The sequence below is a fragment of the Osmerus mordax genome, chromosome 20 (genome assembly GCF_038355195.1).
Source record: "Osmerus mordax isolate fOsmMor3 chromosome 20, fOsmMor3.pri, whole genome shotgun sequence".
Taxonomy (NCBI): Eukaryota; Metazoa; Chordata; class Actinopteri; order Osmeriformes; family Osmeridae; genus Osmerus; species Osmerus mordax.
In genome coordinates, this window is record NC_090069.1 from 1,833,415 (window position 1) to 1,859,527 (window position 26,113).

The following is a 26,113-nucleotide window of genomic DNA, read 5'->3' on the forward strand; positions in this document are numbered from 1 at the left end:
ATAGGTTTTCTGTAAACTCATTTACGACATTTGTGTAGATACACGTGGACTGTTGTGACCGTCGATTCAAGACCCAAACATGTTTTTACAACCCTTCTCTCTTTCAATTTATTTTATTTCGATGTCGCGAGGCACAGTTATAAATAAAGCTTGATGAGTTCGTCACTGACAGCGGATGGGGTGAGGACCCCCAGGTCGGTGAAGAGGAGGGTGATGAGGGAGGGCGGGGTGTAGTCCGTCATGGGGTGCTCCTCCGACAGATTCTGGACGGTCCTCAGCGTGTCCGCCTTGTACTGTCGGGGGGGTAGAAGAGGACGTCAAAAGGACACGCAGAAACGTCACGATCAGAAGTGCCGCCGGTCTCCTTTTTACCTTGAATCTGTCTGGGACGTCTTGCTGGTTGAGGGGGTACAGGCGGACGAACTTGAAGCTCTCTGCTACGACGTAGAAGGGCTTGTTGTGGGCTTTGGAGCACAGAGCCATCTGATAGGTGCCAATCTACAAGGAAGAACAAGCACAGCAGGTGGAACGCAGCTTCACCACAGGTATGACACTGTCAATGTGAACGGCAGTAAGCCCTAGTGTTCCAGTAATCTGGACTGTTAGGAACGTCTTGTCCCCAGACGCACTTTGTTGATGATGCCTCCGCTCTCCACGACTCCTTCCGCACCGACGATGACCAGGTCCACCTTCTCTAAGACATACCTACGAACAGAGACACAAAGTCACTAAAGGCTCTTTTGTCTACAGCTAGCGGTATGGATTGAGGTAACTGATAATCGTGAATGGATTACTTACCCCACGGCAGCATCTAGAACTACGGTCACAGGAACGTTGAGTTTTCTCAAGGCTTCTGCCATCTGCCACCTGGTGAACACATTTACATTTAGTCATTTAGCAGACGCTCTTATCCAGAGCGACTTACAGTAAGTACAGGGACATTCTCCCCGAGGCAAGTAGGGTGAAGTGCCTTGCCCAAGGACGCAACGTCATTTGGCACGGCTGGGAATCGAACCAACAACCTTCTGATTAATAGCCCGACTCCCTAACCGCTCAGCCATCTGACCCCCTGAACACATATCAGAGAAGGGCTGAAAGAGAGTGTGTCGGGCGTAGCCAGAATTTTATTTTGGGGAGGGTCCGATGGAGGGTCCCCATCTTAAAATGAAGGACAGAATCTCTCATTTTTTATATAAACAATTCCTTAATTTCTGGGGGGGCTGGACATGTAAATCAGGGGGCCTAGGCACCCCCAGGCCTCCTCGTGGCTTTGCCCCTGGTGAGTGTGCGTGCGTGTCCTCACCCTGCTGTGTCTGGCTGGGACTCTGTGACATAAACAGAGAAGCGCTTCTTCTCAGCTGCAGCCTTCTCCAGCACCCGCAGCACCACCCTGGAGGACGAGTGGGTCAGGATTTTCTGTGAGGAGAATGCGAGGAGGCAGGATGATTCATGAGGTCATGACTTAACCCTTGTGTTATCTTCGGGTCATTCTGACGGTGGGTCACAATGACTGATGGGTCAGAATGGGTCACAAAAATGCTTCACAAAGTGAAGCATTTGCTTTTGACCTTTGGGCTGTCTCAGACCCCCCACATTGCAAAGGTTAAAAGAAAATAATTTTTATTTGTTTTTGGGTAAACACAACGATGGTTCGTTATGAACCTTTGGGTCATGTGACCCGAAGGCATCACAAGGGTTAAACACAACGACTGTGTTTCTTTTCGATTGCTGTATAACATCCCTTACCGCCCCGTCTTTGATGAAAGTGTGGCAGAGTTTGGCCACCTTGCTTCTGGATTGCGAGATCTTCTCTAGGAACAGCTCTCCTCTTTCCTCCATCACCTTCTTGCAGCGTGACAGATCCTGAGGCAAACAAGATGGAGATGAGGCCCTGACCCAGGACCCAGCCTGGGTCTTGACGGCAGGGCTGGCCCTGTATGTCTGCCTCTCTGAGCTGGATGTCCAGACGTGTGCCAAACAACCAAGAGGGCGTGTCAATCTGGTGTGCGTGTGCTTTTTAGTTTGGTTTCTATTATGTAACTGGGAAAAGAGCATTTTTGGGCAAGAGTTACAGACACCAAACATCTGAGTTCGTGGCAGGCACGGAATGAGAAAACCGGAGGAGGGAAATCGTCAAACCTCGTGTTCCAGAGACGTCAGGCTGATGAAGCGGAGGAACAGTTCCCCGCCAGAGGACACAGCCACGGACGAGTCCACCGCAGTCAGACAGTCTGTCGCCCCCTTCAAACTCTCCCTCAGACCCTGGATCGTCTCTCCTGAGGGAGGCAGAGAGAAGAGGACAGACTCATCGAGCTGGGACGCCAGTCGGCTGTCTTATCTCAGTGGCAACTCAGAAAAACCGGTCTGATTAACAAGCTAGCAGTTTTTGTGCTTATTTCAGTACAACAACGACTATGTGTGCGTCTCTCGCTGTGTAGCGTTGAGAAGGAAATGCAGACCTTTGTCTCTCTTGAGAAACTCCAATAAGGTTCGTATGGCAGCTACAGCAGAAGCCATGTCTGGGTCAGTTCTCATCTGAGTCCTGAAGTACTCCACCAACTCTGACGGGAGACCGAGGAAAGACAGTCATGGGTTACCTCAAACGAATCCGTTATCTACCCGTTTTAATGTTAACGCAATCGTCAGTTTAGCACAGACGGTGGTCAGACTACAACATAAGGAAACCTTAATTTTCACTGTTAAACGCGCTGTATCATTTTGATTTAAAAAAATGTCTTACCTGCTTCGTTCATTTTCTTTGAATGAATGTGCAGGTTACACTTGTCCACAACCAAACTAAACAGGTTAAGTAAATTGATAGCTCAAAGCTGTTACTCAATTATATTCAACAGCAGTATACAAAGTTGGTGTCTTCAATGATTGACAGAAGACAAATTAACTTGATAACTGTATAGGCCACTGGATAATATACACGAGGAATTAAAACTATTCACGTTTCGCTTTACTGTCATCATCTCCCGTCGCAATAGGATGACGCAACAGCACAGTCTACACGTGACTGTCTGCAAACCCCGAAAAAGGATGTAGCTCTCCAAATGGAATTTTCAAAAACATGGTTAATGTTAGAATGTTTTTGTTTTTCTGCTTCTTATAGTAGGAAACACCACGAGTGTTTTGTAAGACTCTAAATGCACTTTAAATCTAATCGAATTTATCCATCTGTTTGCATACGTTAAAGGTGTCTCTAACGCTGATATCGCATGCAAATGTTACCATTTCTAGTTCCCCCCTCGCTCCACCCGCCAATCCATCTGTCAGTCAATCTAATACTTTTTAGTAAGCCTATATATTTAGCACTAAGCTATATACCAATTAATTACAATTAACAGCAATTAACACTTCTTTTATTTCGCCTTATCTTTCTTTCTCTCACTCAATTCACCGCCTCCACATCTTTTTCTTTTGCTGTGGCCTGCATTAATCCATTTAGCAATTAATTTAATTTATTCATTTTGTTTTCAATTATTACAATTTGTATATTAATTAGGGCTAATATTTAATAGGCTATACTTTTGCTTTCAGCAAACATATTTTTCATGTTCTAGTAATGTAGGCAACGATAGGACCTACGATAGGATGAATTAATAAAATACATAATTCTTAATTATTACTACAGCCTGTGTCTATGCACTAAATATACAAACAAAAAATTGCCTAAATGTAACAATGACCTTCCAGGGAATTGTTTTTAATTTTGTACGTTTAAACAACAGCCTCGTGGAACGTCTTAAACTGGAAAAAACGGAGTGCTATTCTTTCAGCGAAACAAAGTTTTAGGCAAAGTTTTTCTCGGATCAGTGATCTCCAAGTCTCTTTGTTCTCCGATCCCACAACGGGGAAACAGGGCGCCTCTCTTCACTGTGCAGCTGCGGGCACTACTGGCCCCACTCCTTTCGGCGCAGGCGCGCTTCTTCCTTCTGTGCGCTCTACTGAGTGTTTGCATTGTGTCTGAATTGCCGGCGAGCTTTAAAAAATATTATACCCACCGCGGCAATGTCGGGCAGGTCGGTCCGAGCCGAGACCCGGAGCAGGGCGAAAGATGACATCAAGCGGGTTATGGCGGCTATTGAGAAAGTACGAAAATGGTAAGAAAGAGGAAAAAGCCCCTGTTCGTTACCTAACACGAGAAATCCTGTCTTGTTGGGGGAGGAGAGAGAGAGAGAGAGAGCGAATGTATTTGAAAGACGGGTCATTTTGAACGGATTTTTGGGGCAGATTACTCTCGGCTCAGGTGCGCCGAAGCGCACTCGTACAGTGTGGGACTAAGTAGTGTAAAAAGGCTACCAATGACAATATCATTTTAGTCGATTCTCCGCCGGGTTGAACCCAGAAGCCATTTCGTTGCAGTCACATGAAGCCATTCCTTTCTCCAGCCCGCTGTTGTGCTTGTGTTAGAGCCGACTGTGCAGGGGCACCGGGACGACTCAAATCACTCAATAACACTCACTTCGAAACTATATGACGACGGCGCTCTTGAGTCGGAGTAGTTTAGTCTGCCTGGAGTTTTAAATTAAGCGCTTTGAGTCGCCCTGTAGGTCGAATAGAGATTGCGCATGGTGGGGGTTGGGAAGGGAAGTAGGCTACTGTAGTGCATGGCTACACAATGACTCAGTTTTAGGATTTTAGAATTAAAGTAATTGTGTTTTTTTAGGTCATAGTAATACCACAGTGATATATTATACAACAAGAGATGTGTAGTAAATATTGTTATTGTTTTTAAATTTCCCCACCCAATGCTATCATCCGGTATGTCTTATTTTGAGACATTGTGTTCCAATGTACAAATCTAAGATAAAGTGACTGTTAATGAAGTTCGCAGATAAGGCATGTTTCGTTATTAACGAGTTCAAAACGTTTCAACTACCTTTTTAGTAAAAAAAAAAAAAAAAAACCTGAACATGTATCTTAGTAATCAAGTTAATTGTTGTTTTATTATGTCTCAGTGACTGAAACCTAGCAGCCGTTACATAATTTGTTTCTAAACACTGCATGCGTGTTTGATGTTATTTATTCGAACTTGTCTTTCTCACACAGGGAGAAGAAATGGGTGACCGTAGGGGACACATCCCTGCGCATCTACAAGTGGGTCCCGGTGACAGAGCCCAAATCCGACGATGTATGTCCTCAATACCACTACCATGTGCTTCCGTCAGTGACTAGTTATCACAGCGGCAACCCACCAACTCTCATGTACATTGTATTGACCTTTGTTGATTGTTATAAATTGTGGATGATTGTGTTCAGAATCAGGTTTATTGCCAAGTGAGTTACACAAACAAGGAATTTTCTGTGGTGGGTTGTGGCATACAATAGATAGATATACATAGGGTTAGAATTATACTAAAGAAAAAGTATTGTAATTCTAAAATACATTTCGGAAAGGCATTCATTATATGTTATATTGATAGGACATGTTTTGCTTCTTTTTAAATTCCTTTTTAAAGAAAAACAAGAACAAGAAGAAGGGGAAGGATGAGAAGTATGGTTCGGAGGTAACCACTCCAGAGAACAGCTCCTCTCCAGGGATGATGGACATGCATGGTGGGTGACACCTCTGCGTTTGTTGATTCACCTCCCGACCCCAAGTCAATCCTCAGAGTAATGGAGTCAGGGCGAACAAATCGGGAAATCCGTCAAGAAAAACCGAATCCCCCGTTGCTGTCGCATCAGAGTTGGTCTTCTCGTGTGTTTGCCTCGGCGTCTGACGTCGGACGAGGATTTGATGACGAGTAACGGTCAGTGTCTCTCTCCCTCAGACGACAACAGCAACCAGAGTTCCATCGCCGACTCCTCCCCTGTCAAACAGGAAACCAGCTGTAGCACTAGCCCTGCCCCCGAGCCCAGCGTCGCATCCCAACGCGAAGGCAGCGAGACCAAGAGTGACCAAAGCCCTGACAGCAAGAGGGGTCAGTTACATACACAAGTACACGCATACACAAGTTACACACGCACACACCCCAACTGGAAGGGTTAGTACTTCCTGCATCCTGTAGTGTTTTGGTGAAACACAACAAGGTGGTTTATTGATAGTGAGAAGTGCTCCTTCCTTACTCAGTGGATAGACGAGGAGGAGAGTTAATAAGTTAAGAAGTTCTGCCCTTTCATAGCCATGATGATTACCAGAGGGGATGTAGAGAGGGGCAAATACTTATATCCTGGTTCCTGCTGTGTGTGTGTGTGTGTGTGTGTGTGTGTGTGAGAGAGAGAGAGAGAGAGAGAGATGGGGGGGCAGCAGCTGTGACCATGTCTGCTCCCTCAGGGCTGTAACCACCAGCCTTCCATCTGTGCTTCCACTAACAATACCATAGTGCTAGAAACCTATTTTCTTTCCCTCTCTGTCCATAGCTTTTTTTTCTTTCTCTTTTCTCTCTCTTTCTTTCACTCTCTTTGTCTCTTTCTATTCATCTCTCGCTCCTTCGACCTTTACTCTTACTCAACCTTCTCTTGTTTTCCACCCTCCTTCTTACTCTTTTGTTTTTGTTGTTGTTCTCATAATCTGGCACGTTAAATAGTTGCTCTAAAGTTAATTGTGACCCAGTTATGAATCAATGCATCCCTCTAAAAATATATATTTGATCAAAAGGCTGTGTGCAGTTACCCCATAACACCACACAGTGGCATCCTGTGTCCCCTGACACAGGATCCAAATATAAAAAACATGTGCTACTTGTAACTGTGGTCTGTACACAATAAACAGAAGAACGTTTCAAATGTATTGATCAGATTTTCAGAAGTACGATTGTATGAACTGATCCAGGATGATTGTGTGTTGTCCAGCAGGCAAGAGTCTCCCCTCCACAGAAACCTCAGAGAGACCAGCGAGCGTGAAGAGAGACAGCCAGCCTTCCTCAGGGGAGAAGGAGCCCACAGACGACAGCAGCAAAGCCACTCAGGTAGTTACTGTTGCTCTGTGTCTGGGCAAGACGCACACGGTTCCTTGGAAACCACGGAAACGGTGTTCCTTCCTGGTCCTCGTCAGACGCTTTTATCCAAAGAGACTTCCAAGAGAGAGATTTACAAAAGTGCATAGGTCACTGATCATAACAATGAGATAGCCCCAAATATTGCGGGTAGCCAAACATGAAGCATACATTGTGAGAAACCGAATAAGTCCCAAATGGAAGAACGATAAGAGCATGTAGTTAGACAAGTTACAATTAAACAGCAAGAACCTCAAAAGGGCAAGAGTGTACATGTGGAAAAAGCAAGCAACAATAATATATTCCTTCATGTACTATTTGTTGGTCTCTTTGGATAAAGGTTAAATACATTTTTAACATTAACAAAATTTAATGTTACGTAAAATGTACTGTCCAAAACTGTGGCCTAACATTCTCTATTAACTTATGTTATTTAGATTCTAGGAAATAAGATTGCAGTACATTGTCATGAGGTAAATGGAGTTAGTGGCTGAAATTGAAAAAGGAAATTGGTTTATTCTAGATGCACGTGTGTGTCTCTAGTGTAAAACTTGTGCAGTGTATTTGGTTAGATCCAGTTGTTTGTCATCTGACGAGGTGTGTTTGTTTTGTCTGACGAGGTGTGTTTGTTTTGCCTATCAGGACCTGGAGCAGGAGGCCCCACCAACCAAGAAGAGCAAACAGGAGTCTTCGTCTCAGGACATAGAGGAGAGTTAAATGTCCCGCGCTAAAATGTTCCTCTCCTCCATCCTCTCCCCCTCTTCTGTACCTCCCTCTGTAGGCCCCCAGTCTCTGTGGGAGAACGGACGTCACCCCTCCAATCCCCCTCTCTTCCCTCACCTCCTTCCCACCAGAGGGAGACTGAGAATCTATCTCTCCCCCTCCCTCACCCCACTTGCCCATTACAGTCCTCTGTAATAGAGGGAAAATGGACATTACCTCTCTTCACTGAACCCTCCCTGCTTCCTCACAATCTCCCTCTCACTAACGCTAATAGAGGCTCTGGTCAACTGGCTGTAGTCCCCTCTGTGACCAGGGGTGGCGCTGTGTGCACAGGCCAGCCCACGTGGAACACTGACCTGCACCTGTGACTGAAAACACACTGATAATGGGATGTGAATGCTGGAACCCACACATCAATCAGACGACTTCTACTACGCAAGGCCTCTTTAAACCTCCCACTAACTCACCTCCTGTTGGTCCAAAAATCCACGCTGGTTTAGAATACATTTAGTCTTATTATTTTCCCCCAAACAAATATTTTTTTTTGTTTTGTTTTTTCGCTCAGGAGGGTCAATGCACTGTTAAGGAATATCACAATCTATCACAGATAGTTTTGCTGCTGTAGTGGATGTCATTTTTTTCCTCCATGTTTCTTTTGCCAGTTGTATTTTGATCAGCTAGTTAGAAAGAACACAGGTACTGGTGGAGTTTCTGTCCAATAGTAGAGGCAGGCTTGTGTTACCATGGTTGTGTTACCATGGTTGTGTTACCATGATACAACATACTTAGTAGGTCAAATGGCTTAATGACATTTTTGGTGCCATGTTTATTTTTTTTGTGTTATTATTTTTGCCTTATATTTTGAATAGGTCATTATTGAAGTGACACTAATAATTTCCTTCAATATTTACATTCATCTCTACAGTTAAATGTTAATGCGTTAATTCGTTAATGCAATGTTTATTTTTTTTATCGATACCCGGTGGAGATCTTCCTGTAAACAGTGGAAGATGTGATGGTATCTGTAGTCTCCTGCTACTCCCGTTGCTAGTCAATTTCAGCTTCAACTCCCCAGTTTTCCAGTACAATGTAGTCGGCTTCAATAAGAAACAGGTTTGAACTGGCCCGCAGGTTACGGTTTCTGACTTGGTCCACCGCCTCCGTCAACTCTGTAAATGTACTGTTACTTTTAAAGATTTTACCTATAAACAGCGCATAGCCCTCAGCGGGGAAGCGGATCTTGTCGTTCGAGGTCTAGCTCCCTGCCTCTTTTAAGGTGCTGTCTTTTGGCCGAATCCGTAGGTGTAGACGTGACACTAAAACAGATCTTCACTTTTTTTTCTTCTTTTGTCGTACTTATATATTTCCCATCGATATCACTCTGTGGTGAATGTGAAAGTTAGAGCAAGGATTCGGCCATATGACCTCCAATGTCCAACCTCAAACCTATTTATATGATTTGGGTGCATCAATTAATATAAACATGTTTATGATCCATTAAATAAGTTTCACTGCAAGTCAGTGACTGGACATGGCAAGAATGAGCATTACTTGATCAGATGATGCCAGTGGACAGATTAAATCATCAGTTACATGGATGGATGGAGAGAGAGAGAACACTTAACTGTCTCAGTTTAGAGGATGGCTTAGCATATACCTCATTCCCAGTCCATCAGAGCTGGTACTAAAGATGCTATGTATTAACCCTAACCGTTATAAAAGCATTATGTTCACTCAGTTAAAAAAAAATCTCATTTAGGTTTTAGCTTTCACCGGATCGAGCCAATTGCTTAGTTAAACTCGAAATTCAGTGTGTAGAAAGAAACCGCGTAAGAGCTGTGACATGACAACACGTAGGGTATTATCTGGGGGACCATGTTTCCGTTTAGAATGATCTTGTACAGATTTATGGTTTGGTTTGAATTATTTATTCCATCAGTAGTGCTTGGTTTTTTATCATGTTCAATGGTTTTGTTTTATTAATAAAAAGTCACAAAACATTTACCTCACTGTTTTAGTGTGTGCGTGTGCAAACTTTGCACTCTGAGAATTATTTAGAGAAGAGCATGAGGTAAGTGTTCCTTTTTTTTTTGTGAGCTTGAGTTTTTTCAGCAACTCTCCTTTTGTGTTTCACTCCCAAATATTTGAGCTGCGACCTCATGAAATATAAAGCGTTCTATTTCGGCTTCCTCCCCCTAGTCAGGGGTAATGGATCTACGTATGAATGAATCATGAGGAGGTCCTCAACTGATCGCTGTGTGAAACGGAAACACGGGTTGTTAAGTTGCTGAGAAACATCTACGGCCTCCGGGTGTAGACAGGAGCAGGAATGCTGCACCCTGCCTGGGGCTATTGTCGAACCAAGCAGCCCAGGGACCATCTCAAGCAGCCAGGGACCATCTCCATCAGCCCAGCTCTGCCACATCGGTATACCCAGAGGAGGAGAGGAGACCCAGGCTCCTGTCTGAACACTCGCCTGGGTCTCTGGGGAGTCAGGTGGCTGAGAGGGAGTCGGGCTATTAATCAGAAGGTTGCCGGTTCGATTCCTGGCCCTGAAAAATGACGTTGTGTCCTTGGGCAAGGCACTTCACCCTACTTGCCTCGGTGACAATGTCCCTGTAAGTCGCTCTGGATAAGAGCGTCTGCTAAATGACTAAATGTAAATGTCTCTGCGAACACCTCCCGGCTCTACAAAGTCAATCGTTGTTGTTCTGACGCACTGGCGAGACGATAAAACCTCTTACTATTCGTTTCATAGCGTTTGTATTGAACCATTAGGAATATACAATACATAGAAAAACAGGGACATCGATACATTGCAGTTTCATCTTTAGAGGGTTTACGAATGCAGCTTAGCAAGTTATGACCCGTTTACAGGTGATGCATTGATCAGATGGAACATTACATAGAAAAGTGTACTAATTAGACAAATCACTTTAGTAGAAAGAATCCTCAATGTGCTTTCGGAGTCAATGTCTTTACAAGTTCATCTGGCCCTGAGGGCAGTGCATCCTCGTCATAAATAAGGGTCAACGTTCCTCTCAAATGTTCTCAACAGGGCACAAAAATAAAACACTTAACCCTTGAGCTGCCTTCGGGTCACATGACCCAAAGCTTCATAACGAACCACCGTTGTGTTTACCCAATTTTACCCAATACAAAAACGAATAAAAATAATTTTCTTTTAACCTTCACAATGTGGGGGGTCTGAGACAGCCCGACGGTTAAAAGAAAATGCTTCACTTTGTTTTTGTATGCAGTAAAGTTGTCTTAATACGACGGTGGGTAACAATGACTGATGGGTCAGAATGACCCGAAGAGAACACAAGGTTTAAAAGATGCGTCTCGTTTTGATGGCGTTGTGAGTGCCCTTTTTTCCCTTCTGAAAAACATCTGATCGATATTTACAGTACACAGACGAGAATTAGCGTCATTGGTTAGTCACACCTATTATATATGGTTACACTGGGAGATTCAATATGATCCAAACTTGTGCTTCAGTACATAACTCTAATACACATTTTTATACAGATACAGTTTGTAAAAGACAATACATAAGCAATACATACAAACGAGACAGCAAAATACTTATCTGTCTTTGACCATATAAAATAACTTGGTGTCAGTTTATGTTTTGGAACGGTTTGAAGTGTTTCCTGTATTGTAAGATATAAGGACATTTAAAGTTTAGGAACATTTAAAGTGAGTAGTGCAATAATAAGTAGCCGATCGCTCATGTGCTGTAGCGCTCACTAAGGGTTAAGCTTGTGACACCTGTCTACTGTCAGTGCTAGTACAACTACAGGTGTTATTGGTCCTGGCTATATCCCTACCGGAGCACCCTATTGGTCCACATTAAGTCTTAGATTCACTAAGCTCGCCAAATAAAACCAACATCAATCACCTAATCCCCCACAGACGAAAGTGAAAATAAATGTTTTCAAAGATGTTATCAACTGATACGTGCCGTACAAAAAAAATCAAACCAACATACAAAACTACTGACTAAGTGCTCAGAGCTGATTCCTTTTCTCCCCAACTTCAATATTGCACCAAAGCAGCATATCTAGACGAGCAGATTTCCCGTATTTCGTTCCGTCTCCATGGAAGGGAACTCCACCGTTATTCGAAAGAATGGTCGTTTGGAGGATGTGAGAATAGGATGGCTGTAATGTACATGAATACAATATAAAAATACTTGTGGGGAGGTCTGGTGTTTTGGCTGTGCCTGTGCAGGGCCTGGTACCAGGCTAGTGGGGAGGAGCTGGGTGTGGGTGAGTCAAGGGGGCTGGAGTAGTACGCATGAGGTAGTGCAGAAAGACGCTAAGGGAAGTACGCAGTATACAGGAGGTGGCTAAAGGAAGGGTATGAGTGCCAAAAGGGAGAGAGGGAGGGGGGGGATTACAGAAGTGGGGTTGGTTGCAGACCGTGGGTGTAGAAAGTTCTAGAAGGTGTCGAGGGTTCTAGAAGGTGCAGAGGGTTTTAGAAGGTGCAGAGGGTTCTAGAATGTTTTAGAAGATGTAGAGGGTTCTAGAATGTTCTAGAAGGCGTAGAGGGTTCTAGAAGGTGTAGAGGGTTCTAGAAGGTCTGGTCGTCGTTGCAGGACTCGGTGGCGTGTCCGAAGGCCTCGCAGATGTCACAGTAGGGCCGCTGGTCGGAGGGGTTGCCGTGGTGGGAGGAGTGGGGGACCGAGTCGGGGCTCTGGGCCTGGGTGGGGCAGTCCTCCGTGTCGTGGAGGTCGAAGCAGTCGCAGATGTCGCAGAAGAGGCGGGGCGGGGGCTTCTTCTCCCGCTTGGACAGCCCCTCCTCCAGCCTGAGGGGGAGATGGGGGAAGGGGGAGAGGGTGAGAAAGAGTGAGGGAGGGAAAGATAGTGAGGGAGGGGGAGACAGTGAGGGAGGGGGAGAGAGTGAGGGAGGGTGAGGGAATGAGGGAGGATGAGGGAGAGTGAGAGAGGGTGAGGGAATGAGGGAGGATGAGGGGATGAGGGAGGATGAGAGAGGGTGAGGGGATGAGGGAGGATGAGAGAGGGTGAGGGGATGAGGGAGGATGAGAGAGGGTGAGGGAATGAGGGAGGTTGAGAGAGGGTGAGGGGATGAGGGAGGTTGAGAGAGGGTGAGGGGATGAGGGAGGATGAGAGGAAGTGAGACTCACCCGTCGGTGCCATCGTTGCCGTTGAACTCGGCCAGTACCATCTTCTTCAGCTTGACCTTGAGCTCCTCGTTCTTCCTCTGCAGGTCCACAATGACGCTGTTCAGGAAGTTGATCTGACGACAGGAGAAGAGAGCAAGTCACACCCCCGCTACACCACGTCCACAGGATGGAGGAACCAGGGCACCAACACGGCAAACACTGGCCATCTAACTGAGTGTAAAAATCTTGTTTGATTTTAAATAAATGTGGACTTGTGTCTAGTTTAAATGGCTTATCTAGTGACTTCATTTAAGTTAACGTTATTGAAAGAAATCTTATCAAGTAAAATGTTCTTACTTCACTGGCAGCCAAATATACTTGTTGTAAGCATGAGTAAGCTCACAACTAGTATTTTTCCCCTTAATTGTGATACAGCGTTTTTGTAGTGAAGAACTGGATGTCAGTGTGTTTCTGGTCGTCATACCTGTCCCTCCGCAAACTCCTTCTCTTCTCTCAGCTGGTCCAGAGCAGGGTCACCTGCAGGGTCACATCACAGTCAGCACACCCAGCCAGGACACCCTGACCTCACCACCTCAGCACAGCCGTCCTGTCTAGCCACGCAGGTCGACGGAAAACATGGTCGGGGCGACCTCGACACGATACGCATACTCCGTTTTCCTCTGTTCCCAACCACCAGGCCATAACTTACCCGACAACGACCTTTAACCCATCAGCAGCTGGGCCTAGTTCACTACATTTATCTACCACAATTACTTTACAACTAGATACATTTGCACAGAGTTAAGAGGGAAGCTTAATACATTTCCACAGCGACATTTCTCATTCTAAAGCACCCAAGGCCGACATGTTCACCTGAAGACGGGACTCCACTGTCCCCTCCCTCGGACGCCTGCCTTCCCAGGAGCCTCTGCTCCAGGCTGTGGACGCGTGTCTGGAGCTGGGTCTTGTCTCTCTCCAGGGTCTCCACGGCAACCTGCAGGGTCTTCGCCATGGCGTTTTCACCCCGCAGCACGGCGATCTACAGAGAGAGAGGGGCGACGCGAGTGTGAAGACGTGCTGTGAGAGGCCGGCGTTCATCGTGTCTGGTGAGGGTGAAAGAACCGTGCTCCAGGGAGAGGAGGAGGCTTTCAGATGAGGCTTGGCGCACGTGTGTACGCGCACGTGCGGAGATGTTTATCTGTGTGTGTGTGTGTGAGTGAGAGAGAGATGTTTGTGTGTGAGTGAGTCTGAGTAAGAGTGTGAGTGTGTGTGTGAGAGAGAAATGTTTGTGTGTGAGAGAGTCTGAGTGAGAGTGTGTGTGAGTGAGTGAGTGTGTGTGTACCTCGTTCCTCAGTGTCTCCAGCTCCAGCTCCTTCTCCTGGTCTTGATGTGACAATGTTTCCCTGTGGGGCCGGGGAACAGGAGAGCTGTTAGCCCAGAGGCACAGCCCTCTGAAGGGGAACAGGAGAGCTGTTAGCCCAGAGGCACAGCCCTCTGAAGGGGAACAGGAGAGCTGTTAGCCCAGAGGCACAGCCCTCTGAAGGACTTCCAGAGGAAGCCACGACTTTAGCTGTGTCTCACTACGCACCAGGAAAGAGTTCCCGCTGTTTAAAGCCACAGCTGAAGTAGAAGTTTTGTCGAAACCGCATTAAATCACACTTCTCTCAAACACACTAACTTGTTAAGCTATGCTCAAATAACAGGCCTACATTAATACACGTGCTGAACTCCCAAGGATTATAAGAGGGGGTATCAACCTAAATAAAAAACTATGGATTAACCTGACAAGTGTCCCATTCACTTACATTTACATTTAGCAGACGCTCTTATCCAGAGCGACTTACAGTAAGTACAGGGACATTCCCCCGAGGCAAGTAGGGTGAAGTGCCTTGCCCAAGGACACCACGTCAGTTGGCATGACCGGGGATCGAACTGGCAACCTTCAGATTACTAGTCCGACTCCCTCACCGCTCAGCCACCTGACTCCCCTCCACACTTAAGTAGACTTAGGTCACATCAGGGAGCTTTGACGTCTTACTCTAAATAAAGCCAGTGTCTGACACAGCCATTCTGTCCACGGCACTGAACACAGAAAACCTTTCACTGTTAACGTCAGTGTGTGAATCAGGCTGGCCAGTGACCCACTGGCAGCCTGTCTCCCTGCCTGCATGCATGCCTGCCTGTCTGACTGTCTGTCTCTTTCCATGCCTGACTATCTGTATGGGGAGTCAGATGGCTGAGCGGTGAGGGAATCGGGCTAGTAATCAGAAGGTTGCCAGTTCGATTCCCAGCCGTGCCAAATGACGTTGTGTCCTTGGGCAAGGCACTTCACCCTACTTGACTTGGGGGGAATGTCCCTGTACTTACTGTAAGTCGCTCTGGATAAGAGCGTCTGCTAAATGACTAAATGTAAATGTATGCCTGCCTGTCTGCCTCGTCATCTGACAAGTCACCCTGCCAGACTGCTTGTTTCTCAGTCTGATTGTCTCCCCTGCAGTGAATATTCACCTGAAAAAGGCAGGGATAGTATCTCTCTCCAGAGAAATGAGTTCTGCTCTAATTATCCATCCCCTCGTCATTCGCCTCTGGCTTAAATAACCTTTACAACTCTTCTCTCCCCTCTCCCGTTTTAGAAAATCCTCTTTGCTCTTTTCCCTCTCTCACACCATCCCCACTCTCTCTCGTTTTTCTCCTCTCTCCTCTCCATCCCTCTCTCCTCTTCGGACTGGCCTCAGCTCCATCTCTCCAGTCTCATTAGCAGTGTGAGAGAGATGTACAGCACTAAGGACAAGGCCTAATCCTCAGATCACAGGGCGGAGGGAAACGAGGCTGTGCTAAGACTGGAGGATGAACGTTGTATTCGCAGACCGCAAACAATCTCACCTTACCCTTAGGATTTTAATCTGAGAAACAAATCTAAAAGAGACACCACTAGCTACAGAGCGTTAACGAGGGACTGAGGCTTGAGAAATACGGTCCAAAAACTTGTCACCTTGTTTAAAAGCGCGGGGGACATTCTGACATACTGAGTGCCTCACCTGTCTCTCATGTTGGGGTGCTGGTGGTTGTGCTCCACGTTGTGCTGTAAAAGGACACAGACACACACACACACACACACACACACAGACAAGACAGATACACACACACACACACAGACAGATAAACCCAGGTTAAACCCCTCTGAGCTCCAGTACAGTCACAGCAGGTAGACGGTCTCCTATAAACCGCATCTTCACATCTGAGTCACAGTAACACGCTGATGGGTCATGCATGCTGTGCTTATCATCTCTAATGGGGTATGGGGGGGATTTGAACCATCCTACCTCCTCTAGACGCTGAGACTTCTGAGAGGCCAGCTTCAGATCCTCACTACGAACAGAGAGAGGGGGGGAGGGAGGGAGAGGCGGGGGGGGATAATTGTCTAAATCAAGGTGAAAGGAATTACAGAACTGAAAGTTTTCAGTCCCCATTCACTCGAGGCATACAGCTTAAAGTTTGAATGGCAAATCTAGGAAACAAACCAACAAACCTGAAGTAAGTAAGTAAGTAAACCTGAAATAAAAACGAATCAAACAATGATGGGAGAGCCCGCTTCCAGGCCGGACCACAGTGCCTCCACGAGGCGGTGCCTCCACGAGGCGGTGCCTCCACACGGCAGTGCCTCCACGAGGCAGTGCCTCCACACGGCAGTGCCTCCACGAGGCAGTGCCTCCACACGGCGGTGCCTCCACACGGCGGTGCCTCCACACGGCAGTGCCTCCACGAGGCAGTGCCTCCACGAGGCAGTGCCTCCAGGCTGTGTAATCCCAGCCCTCTCAGGCACGTACACACACACACGTTCAACAACATCAGAGCATCAACAGAACAGCATCCAGCTGTTCTCCCCGACGAGATGTCTCTGACCGCACAGAGCTGCACACACACACACTATAGTCTGTCTCTTACACACACACACACACACTATAGTCTGTCTCTTAACACACACACACACACACACACACACTATAGTCTGTCTCATGCACGCACACACACACACTATAGTCTGTCTCATACACACACACTATAGTCTCTCTCCCTCCCTCCCTCCCTCCCTCCCTCCCTCCCTCCCTCCCTCCCTCCCTCCCTCCCTCCCTCCCTCCCTCCCTCCCTCCCTCTCTCCCTCTCCTCCCTCTCTCCCTCCCTCCCTCCCTCCCTCCCTCCCTCCCTCCCTCCCTCCCTCCCTCCCTCCCTCCCTCCCTCTCCTCCCTCCCTCCCTCCCTCCCTCCCTCCCTCCTCTGAGGTCATCAGGAGCAGGGCGGCCATGTTGGAGCCAGGCGGAGCTGGATGCAGGCAGGATTGCGTAACCTCCCCAGAGGGCTGGGGAAGGACGCAGAGCTTTTTGAGGATGGAGTGCAAGTGTGTGTGTGTGTGTGTGTGTGTGTGCCAGTACGTGTGTGTGTGTGTGTGTGTGTGTGTGTGTGTGTGTGTGTGCCAGTACGTGTGTGTGCCAGTACGTGTGTGTGTGTGTGTGTGTGTGTGTGTGTGTGTGTGCCAGTGTGTGTGTGTGCCAGTACGTGTGTGTGTGTGCCAGTACGTGTGTGTGTGTGTGTGCTACTACGTGTGTGTGAGCGCCAGTACGTGTGTGTGTGAGAAATTTCTCTCTACACAAAACTGTGTAATACAGCAATGGGTTTAAAAATAGGAACTGTTTGTGGAGAGATTTGAAAGGACTTGCGTGTCTTATTCAAGGAAAGGAGGAGATAAACAGCCCTCCTTTCTTCTCCTGACAGAAGAGATGGACGTCATTCTGTCCTGTCTTTTCTCTGTGCTGTATGGAAGCTCTCGTCTGGCCCAGCACCGCCCCTGCCGGATGCACACTTGACGCGTGTTGTTCAGTCGTATCCATCTGCCCTCTGTCGTCACAGCAACGGGCTCGGATGACTCACAGGGGGCTCGGCTGCATAAAGATCTCCCACGACACACACACACACACACTCTCATAGAACACACATGCACACGTGTACCGGCAAGCACACACACTCATGCATAGCCTTCCTGCACACACATGCATACATAATGACCTGCACGCACACACACACACACACACACGTGTCCTCGACTCTTCTCCACAGGCTCATCTGCTCTATGTTGTGTCATGACATATTCATAGCTCTGACATAAGTTGCGCAATCCAACGTGTTGCCCTCTCCTGCATGATTCCACACTGTCCTCCCACTCTGCATGCATGCAGAACCCTCTGCTGTGGAACTCTAGAACCATCAGCTCTAGAACCATCAGCTTTAGAACCATCCACAAACATCAGCTCCAGAACCATCAGCTTTAGAACCATCCAGAACCATCAGCTCCAGAACCATCAGCTTTAGAACCATCCAGAACCATCAGCTCCAGAACCATCAGCTCCAGAACCATCAGCTTTAGAACCATCCAGAACCATCAGCTCCAGAACCATCACCTCCAGAATCATCAGCTTTAGAACCGTCACCTCCAGAACCATGGCCGTCACCTTCACTCTACTCACATTTCCTTGCAGAGGGTTCCGATGCGCTGGTTCTCCGAGGCGCTGCGCTGCTGGGACAGGTGGAGCTCTTCCTGGGATCTGGAGTGTTGCTGCTTCAGAACCTCCAGCTGCAGGAGGGAGAGAGAGAGAGAGAGAGAGAGAGAGAGCGAGAGAGGGAGGAGGGAGGAGGGAGAGAGAGACAGCTGCTTTGACAAACATCAAACAAGCCACATCACTGGAGGATAAAGACCTTTTTCATGGTTCTTAGTCGCACACGTTCTCCAGACAGCAGCCACACAGACACGCTGCAGGAACAGCGTCCTCATCAGTGAACACAGACCAAAGTCATCCGATTTTCTGTCTGTCAAATAACCGTCAGCATGTGGGAGTTGTTTCTATACTAATAAAGGGAACGTGCGTTTGTTGTGTTTCGCTTATGGCAAAAGGACAATATCCTGGAGACTTAACATCTTCCAGACAGGAGAAGAAAGGAGAAGAAAGGAGAAGAAAGATTCTGGGTCAGCAGATATTTGCGAGATCGTTTGTATTCCCAAAGAGGCTGTACATAGGGGAGGAAACCCTGTCTGTTGAAATCCTCAACAAACAAGTCTAATCTGGTCTCTTAAGCCCACTGAGAAAAGCAGGCGCCGAAAATAGCTCTGTTACCAATTTTGGATTCCTTCGAGATTTCCACCACGATATTAGAATAACAGATATCAGTTATGTGGACGTTCAACCGTCAGAGGTGAACATCTTCCCAGCTTCTGGACTCTCCTGCGAGGGAGACAGGCTGGTTCCTACATCAGAGCTCTCCCAACAGCCCTACAGACACACACACCTACCCTGAACAACAGCCCTACAGACACACACCTACCCTGAACAACAGCCCTACAGACACACACATCCACCTGAACAACAGCCCTACAGACACACACATCCACCTGAACAACAGCCCTACAGACACACACATCCACCTGAACAACAGCCCTACAGACACACACATCCACCTGAACAACAGCCCTACAGACACACACCACCACCGGGGCTACGACCAGACCAGCTCTGAAAGAGGACGCCTCAACGATTGAATTCTTACTGATGCTGACGGCATTCAAAGTCAATGGAAAATTGGAAATCCAAATCGATGCGTTCGCTGGACCGGAATGAAAAGTCCTCTATCAAGAGTCATCACGATTCCTTTCATGTCAAGGCTTCTTTTTTACTGTCTGTATGGGAGTGGAGATGAAGGATGCTGTCGTTTGTTTACATCGCGAGGCCGAGAAACACATGGAACAGAACACACACACACACTCTCTCTTCTGCGCTCCCCTCTATGCTGTCAGACTGAGTGAGGCAGCGTGTGTTTAGTCTCTGTAACAGATTCTGACGACTGAAGCCAGTCCATGCTGCAGAAGATAATCCCAAAACATCTGTCTTGACACACACACAAACACAAAACAAACAGACCCAGATTCCTACAACAGAATAAATGATCTAAAAATAAACCGGCACCAATGACAAATTCTCCTCAGAAACCCCCCCCCCCCCCCAACCAGCAGTTTAATCTGTCTGCCAGCTCCCTCACACACCCTGTCCTGCCGGACGGACCACGAGAGGAGAAGGAGGGAGGAGGAAAGGGAGGGAGGGAGACGTGACCGGGGTCTGTCCAGCACAGATAAGCCCAGCGTGGTTCTTCACAAGCACCCTCCACACAGCACCCTCCGCACAGCACCCTCCGCACAGCACCCTCCACACAGCACCCTCCGCACAGCACCCTCCGCACAGCACCCTCCACACAGCACCCTCCGCACAGCACCCTCCGCACAGCACCCTCCACACAGCACCCTCCGCACAGCACCCTCCGCACAGCACCCTCCGCACAGCACCCTCCGCACAGCACCCTCCGCACAGCACCCTCCGCACAGCACCCTCCGCACAGCACCCTCCGCACAGCACCCCTCCGCACAGCACCCTCCGCACAGCACCCTCCACACAGCACCCTCCACACAGCACCCTCCATACAGCACCTTCCACACAGCACCCTCCATACAGCACCCTCCACACAGCACCCTCCACACAGCTCCTAGACTGCCTGGGAATGCCTGCAGGTTACCTGGCAGTGAGAGGGCCAACTGCTGCTGGGCTAGCTGCTGCTCGGGGAGAAACCGTGCTGGAGAGCAGCTAGGTCCATGCCCGACCGGCTGTCTCTGTCCTCACAGTCCTGGCTCTGGGTATGCCGGCAGGAACACACACAGTCTCTCTCTCTCTCTCTTTCTCTCTGTAGCAGTCTGCTAATGTGCTTCCCTCTCTACAGCACACACAGACTAACGCAAGCATGCCATCAATAAACCATCAGTTCCCACCCCCTGCTGTGCACGCCTGACAGAGGGTGAGAGAGAGAGGGAGAGAGAGAGAGAGAGAGAGAGAGAGAGAGGAAGAGAAAGCTGCCGTTACACATGCGTTGGAGCGTATCACCCTCATTATGTAAGCTGATAAGCTCCTCCCTCAACCACCCCCACTCTGTGCTGGGCTCTCCCTCTCTCCCTCTCTCTCTCTCCCTCTCCCTCCCTCCCTCCGTCCCTCTCTCCACCCACCATGACGACCAGCTCTCCCTTCATCTCCACCAGCAACATCTTCCTCCCCAGGCGGTCACCCAGGCGGTCAGTCTAAATGAGGCAGCTCACAGTCGTAGAGGAGTCGAGGTGTCTCAGGTACCAGTAAGGAGCCACACAGCCTAATGTCTTAAGTCTCTCTCTCTCTCCCTCCCCCTGGCTCTCTCTCTCCCTCCCCCCTGGCTCTCTCTACCTCCCTCCCCCTGGCTCTCTCTCCCTCCCTCCCCCTGGCTCTCTCTCCCTCCCTCCCCCTGGTTCTCTCTCCCTCCCTCCCCCTGGCTCTCTCTCCCTCCCTCCCCCTGGCTCTCTCTCCCTCCCTCCCCCTGGCTCTCCCTCCCTCCCTCCCCCTGGCTCTCTCTCCCTCCCTCCCCCTGGCTCTCTCTCCCTCCCTCCCCCTGGCTCTCTCTCCCTCCCTCCCCCTGGCTCTCTCTCCCTCCCTCCCCCTGGCTCTCTCTCGCTCCCTCCCCCTGGCTCTCTCTCGCTCTCTCCCTCTCTCGCTCTCTCTTGCTCGCTCCCTCTCCCTCTCTCTCTCTCTTTCTCTCTCTCTCCCTCTCTCCCTCTGAGAGTCGCTGTCTTTCCTGGGCTTGGTTTTCTTCTCCAGACCCCAGCGGTCTGGAGCGACACAGTTCCCCCTCAGACAGGTCACTGGGTCCAACTGAGTACACTGTTATTGCTGCATTTTGATCACCTGTTTAACCCTGACCGAAATGTGTCAGCTGTGCTTCACACACACACACACACACACACACACACACACACGCGCGCACACGCACACGCACACACAAAGGTAATATAAATAGTGATGGAAACCATCATTACAGCCTTTGCAGCCTGTAAACTCTGGCAATGTTGTCTTCAGTCAGGCGTGACACACACACACACACACACACACAGCCGTCACGGCTCACACCGACATGTGCATGATTACATCACAGCCTGCGAGCGCACAGGAGAAGAGAGGAGACAGTCCTAAGTGCATCCCTAGTGTGGTTCAGGAAGATGTGTGTGTGTGTGTGTCTATGTGTGTGTGCATGTGTGTGCGTGCGTGTGTGTCTATGTGCGTGTGTGTGTGCGTGCGTGTGTGTGTGTGTCTATGTGTGTGTACTCTTCACTCCCCGTGTCAGTCTTACTTTAAAAGGATTTTTATATAATCTGATAAATGCTAAATCTGATCTCTGCCTCAAGGCCTCTTGATCTTTATCCGCCTCGCTCCCTCCAAAACTCTGCCTCTGTCGAGTTCAGCCTCAGTCACACGCAGCAACTGAGCATGACATTTTTTAATCGGTTTCTGGTCGAGGCACTAAGAGCCCAACAGCAACTTTAAAGCTTCTGTTTTGGTGAAACCAGTTTGGAAAATTGCTGTGTTGTTGTGCTGAAGTGGGATAGCAGTGCTCCAAAATTAAAAAAGACAAATTGATTGTGTGTGTTTGTGAGTGTGTGTGGGTGTGTTTGAGAGTGTGTGGATGTTTAGATTGTGTGTGTGGATGTGTTTGAGAGTATGTGTTTGAGAGTGTGTGCGTATGTTTTAGAGTGTGTGTGGGTGTGTTTGAGAGTGTGTGTGTATGTTTTACAGTGTGTAAGGGGTGTGTTTGAGAGTGTGTGTGTGTATGTTTTACAGTGTGTAAGGGGTGTGTTTGAGAGTGTGTGCGTATGTTTTACAGTGTGAAAGGGGTGTGTTTGAGAGTGTGTGCGTATGTTTTAGAGTGTGTGTGGGTGTGTTTGAATGTGTGTGTGTGTATGTTTTACAGTGTGTAAAGGGTGTGTTTGAGAGTGTGTGCGTATGTTTTAGAGTGTGTAAGGGGTGTGTTTGAGAGTGTGTGCGTATGTTTGAGAGTGTGTGTGTATGTTTTAGAGTGTGTAAGGGGTGTGTTTGAGAGTGTGTGGGTATGTTTGAGAGTGTGTAAGGGGTGTGTTTGAGAGTGTGTGCGTATGTTTGAGAGTGTGTAAGGGGTGTGTTTGAGAGTGTGTGGGTATGTTTGAGAGTGTGTGTGTGTATGTTTTAGAGTGTGTAAGGGGTGTGTTTGAGAGTGTGTGGGTGTGTTTTCCACTCTAATCCCCCCATCTCTATTTCCCCCGGTGTCATCACACTGACCATCTGGAACAAACAACCAGCCTATTTCCCCCGGTGTCATCACACTGACCATCTGGAACAAAACAACCAGCTGGCTTCACTACGGCCACGGCCACGAGGAAGAGAGAGAGAGACAGAGAGGGAGAGAGGGAGAGAGAGGAGAGGGAGAATGAGAGGGAGAGAGAGGAGAGACAGAATGAGAGAGGAAGAGAGAGGGAGAGACAGAAAGAGAGGACAGTCAAGGCTGCAGGTAAACACAGAAAGAAAAGATGACAGAATGAACGAAGGAGTGAATAAGAGAGAGGAGGAGGAGGGCGTCAGAAATCAGAGAGCGTGGGAGATAGCGGGTAGAACTGGTCACGAAAGGTTGTGTGATAGCCAAGGGGGGTCAGATGGCTGAGCAGTTAGGGAATCGGGCTACCAATCAGAAGGTTGCCGGTTCGATTCCCCGGCCGTGAAAAATGACGTTGGGGAATGTCCCTGTACTTACTGTAAGTCGCTCTGGATAAGAGCGTCTGCTAAATGTAAATGTAATGTAGCCGGCACTTCCACTGTCATAAAGCCATATACAGCCCCTGATGTAAACCTAATGTCAACACCACACAAAAAGATTCCTATGTAGGACATAGAAACTAACCTAGAACACATTAAATCCTGCTTTGCATTCCAAAAGACACGGTCATAATTGTCATAACCCAGATAACACACAGGAGCTGGTATAGTGATGAGCCTGCGTTCGGGGCTCGATGCAAAGTGAGGTGCAGTACTCAAATCACCATGCGTGTTAAAGTGTAGGTTGAGAAAGTACAGTTATGAGTTTGTTCCATCTCCCACTCTCCCTCACCCTCTCTCACCCTCTCTCACCCTTCCTCACCCTCCCTCACCCTCTCTCACCTCCCTCACCCTCCCTCACCCTCCCTCACCCTCTCTCATCCTCCCTCACCCTCTCTCACCCTCCCTCACCCTCCCTCACCCTCCCTCACCCACCCTCTCTCACCCTCCCTCACCCTCCCTCCCTCACCCTCTCCCTCACCCTCTCTCACCCTCCCTCACCCTCCCTCACCCTCTCTCACCCTCCCTCATCCTCTCTCACCCTCCCTCACCCTCTCTCACCCTCCCTCATCCTCCCTCACCCTCTCTCACCCTCCCTCACCCTACCTCATCCTCCCTCACCCTCTCTCACCCTCTCTCACCCTCCCTCACCCTCTCTCACCCTCCCTCACCCTCCCTCATCCTCCCTCATCCTCCCTCACCCTCCCTCACCCCTCCCTCTCTCACCCTCCCTCATCCTCCCTCACCCTCTCTCACCCTCTCTCACCTTCCCTCACCCTCTCTCACCCTCCCTCACCCTCCTCACCCTCTCTCACCCTCCCTCACCCTCCCTCATCCTCCCTCACCCTCTCTCACCCTCTCTCACCCTCCCTCACCCTCCCTCATCCTCCCTCACCCTCTCTCACCCTCCCTCACCCTCCCTCACCCTCTCTCACCCTCCCTCACCCTCCCTCACCCTCCCTCATCCTCCCTCACCCTCCCTCACCCTCCCTCACCCTCCCTCATCCTCCCTCACCCTCTCTCACCCTCCCTCATCCTCCCTCACCCTCCCTCACCCTCCCTCATCCTCCCTCACCCTCTCTCACCCTCTCTCACCCTCCCTCACCCTCTCTCACCCTCCCTCACCCTCCCTCACCCTCCCTCATCCTCCCTCACCCTCTCTCACCATCCCTCACCCTCCCTCACCCTCTCTCACCCTCCCTCACCCACCCTCACCCTCCCTCCCTCACCCACCCTCACCCTCCCTCCCTCACCCACCCACCCACGTACAGAGCCAGCTGACCGCAGCATCAACCTGCTGTCTCGGTGCTCAGTAGAGACCGCCAGCTCCAGATCCACCTTCACACATCAGGACCACTTCCTCACCTGAGCCTCCAGCGCCGTCTTCTCATTGGTCAGCTGCTCTCGTGACAGGGCGGAGTCACCTGAAGCTTTTAGTGACCTGGAAGAGGTTCATCAGAATATTATTAGATAATACAATTCATTATAGTTTATAACCGACTGATATTAGTGTTCACACACACACACTCACACACACACACCTGTGCAAATCTCTCTTGGAGGTCTTCCTCCCTACGCTTGGTTTCCTCTCTCTGGGTCTGGAGGTCTCTGCCCACCTGCTCCACACTCCTCTCCAGCTCTGCCGAAGACACACACACACACACATACACACACACACACACACACACACACCACAGAGCAGTCGCTGAGAGATCTCATGATAACAAGCCTGAGGGAGTTCAACCCTACTGGATGTCTGTAGTACAGTGACACAGTGGCGCTGGGGGAGGTCTACGCACGGTTACCTTGTAGCCTTGTGCTTTCCTCCTGTTCTCCTCCTCTGCCGTTTCAAGTCGTTCTCCTGGCGACGGAACAAGCAAACAAACTTCACTCTACAGCCGAAGCACCGGCCTCAAAACCCTACTTGATTTCCCCCATGAGCTGGCTGTAATTGATTAACTACGATCTGAGTCTCGTCTGCGAACACAGCATCCTCAAACCCGTGTCTCTCCACCCAGAGGGAGCAGGGGGAGTTTGTGCGTGTGAGTAGTGTGTGTGTGTGTGTTTGTGTGTGTGTGTGTGTGTCCCACCAGGCAGGTTAGCTGCAGTCCAGGGAGCTCTTGTCCTGCTGGGAAGACAGAAGCTCCTTGTGCTTGTTTTCCAGATCCACACTCAGCTCACTGATCTGCAGAGGACAGGGAGGGCGGATTAGAGACACGCACACCACACACACACACACACACACACACCACACACACACACACACACCACATTACACACACACGTGGACACACACACACACACACCACATTACACCCACACACGGACACACCACATCACACAAACACAAAACATGGGTCTCCAGGCCTGGCCTGAGGGCTGTGTGGAACTAATGAATGAAGGCAGCGCTCGGTGAGGTTGAGATGAGTCACCAGCTCTAATAAAACAAACCAGTCCACCTGAAAGGGCTCCAAATGAACTCAAAACACTGTGGCTGTGAAAACCTGCGATACGGTCTGAAACCACTGCAACACTTTCTACCACAGAGACGCTCAGAGCAAGGGCGGAGCAGAAGCATCTTTTTGT

The 26,113-nt window shown here is 48.9% G+C and overlaps 3 protein-coding genes across 4 annotated transcripts in view; 1 reads left to right on the plus strand and 2 right to left on the minus strand.

Annotated features, from left to right (window-relative positions):
• Nucleotides 1–87: 87 nt before the first annotated feature.
• eif2b1 (eukaryotic translation initiation factor 2B, subunit 1 alpha) lies at nt 88–2,986 on the minus strand. The gene is made up of 9 exons (XM_067258175.1): nt 2,741–2,986; nt 2,460–2,561; nt 2,140–2,276; nt 1,747–1,863; nt 1,304–1,416; nt 799–867; nt 630–705; nt 373–498; nt 88–293 (listed from the first exon to the last, which is right to left on the minus strand). Exons 1-9 carry the CDS (start codon nt 2,751–2,753, stop codon nt 138–140), a joined length of 909 nt encoding a protein of 302 aa, XP_067114276.1. The 5' UTR covers nt 2,754–2,986; the 3' UTR covers nt 88–137.
• A 987-nt stretch (nt 2,987–3,973) lies between these two features.
• bcl7a (BAF chromatin remodeling complex subunit BCL7A) lies at nt 3,974–9,667 on the plus strand. 2 transcript variants are annotated; one of them, XM_067258176.1, is made up of 6 exons: nt 3,974–4,106; nt 5,056–5,137; nt 5,466–5,562; nt 5,778–5,927; nt 6,799–6,914; nt 7,584–9,667. In XM_067258176.1, the coding sequence occupies exons 1-6, from the start codon at nt 4,015–4,017 to the stop codon at nt 7,656–7,658; spliced, it is 612 nt and encodes a 203-aa protein (XP_067114277.1). In that variant the 5' UTR covers nt 3,974–4,014; the 3' UTR covers nt 7,659–9,667. The 2 variants fall into 2 exon arrangements, with proteins under 2 accessions (XP_067114277.1, XP_067114278.1); XM_067258177.1 differs by having other exon boundaries at nt 6,802–6,914.
• A 750-nt stretch (nt 9,668–10,417) lies between these two features.
• Nucleotides 10,418–26,113, minus strand: part of LOC136964529 (CAP-Gly domain-containing linker protein 1-like) — a 19,916-nt gene continuing 4,220 nt past the window's right edge. Inside the window, exons 5-15 of the mRNA XM_067258687.1 lie at nt 25,631–25,712; nt 25,059–25,166; nt 24,893–24,957; nt 18,314–18,420; nt 16,119–16,164; nt 15,834–15,877; nt 14,138–14,246; nt 13,669–13,834; nt 13,280–13,332; nt 12,817–12,929; nt 10,418–12,477 (exon numbers count right to left, since the gene is read on the minus strand). Coding sequence (XP_067114788.1) covers nt 12,243–12,477; nt 12,817–12,929; nt 13,280–13,332; nt 13,669–13,834; nt 14,138–14,246; nt 15,834–15,877; nt 16,119–16,164; nt 18,314–18,420; nt 24,893–24,957; nt 25,059–25,166; nt 25,631–25,712 — 1,128 coding nt within the window. The 3' untranslated portion in view covers nt 10,418–12,242. The remainder of the gene's footprint in view (nt 12,478–12,816; nt 12,930–13,279; nt 13,333–13,668; nt 13,835–14,137; nt 14,247–15,833; nt 15,878–16,118; nt 16,165–18,313; nt 18,421–24,892; nt 24,958–25,058; nt 25,167–25,630; nt 25,713–26,113) is intronic.

What these genes read in the sequence shown, in the direction of transcription:
- eif2b1 (XM_067258175.1), bottom strand. An exon ending in GTTCTAGATGCTGCCGTGGG is followed by an intron (nt 706 to 798) that starts GTAAGTAATCCA and finishes CTCTGTTCGTAG; the next exon opens with GTATGTCTTAGAGAAGGTGG. An exon ending in ACGTCCCAGACAGATTCAAG is followed by an intron (nt 294 to 372) that starts GTAAAAAGGAGA and finishes CCCCCCCGACAG; the next exon opens with TACAAGGCGGACACGCTGAG.
- bcl7a (XM_067258176.1), top strand. Translation starts at nt 4,015, where the DNA reads ATGTCGGGCAGGTCGGTCCGAGCCGAGACCCGGAGCAGGGCGAAAGAT. An exon ending in AAGCCCTGACAGCAAGAGGG is followed by an intron (nt 5,928 to 6,798) that starts GTCAGTTACATA and finishes TGTGTTGTCCAG; the next exon opens with CAGGCAAGAGTCTCCCCTCC. An exon ending in ACAGCAGCAAAGCCACTCAG is followed by an intron (nt 6,915 to 7,583) that starts GTAGTTACTGTT and finishes TTTGCCTATCAG; the next exon opens with GACCTGGAGCAGGAGGCCCC.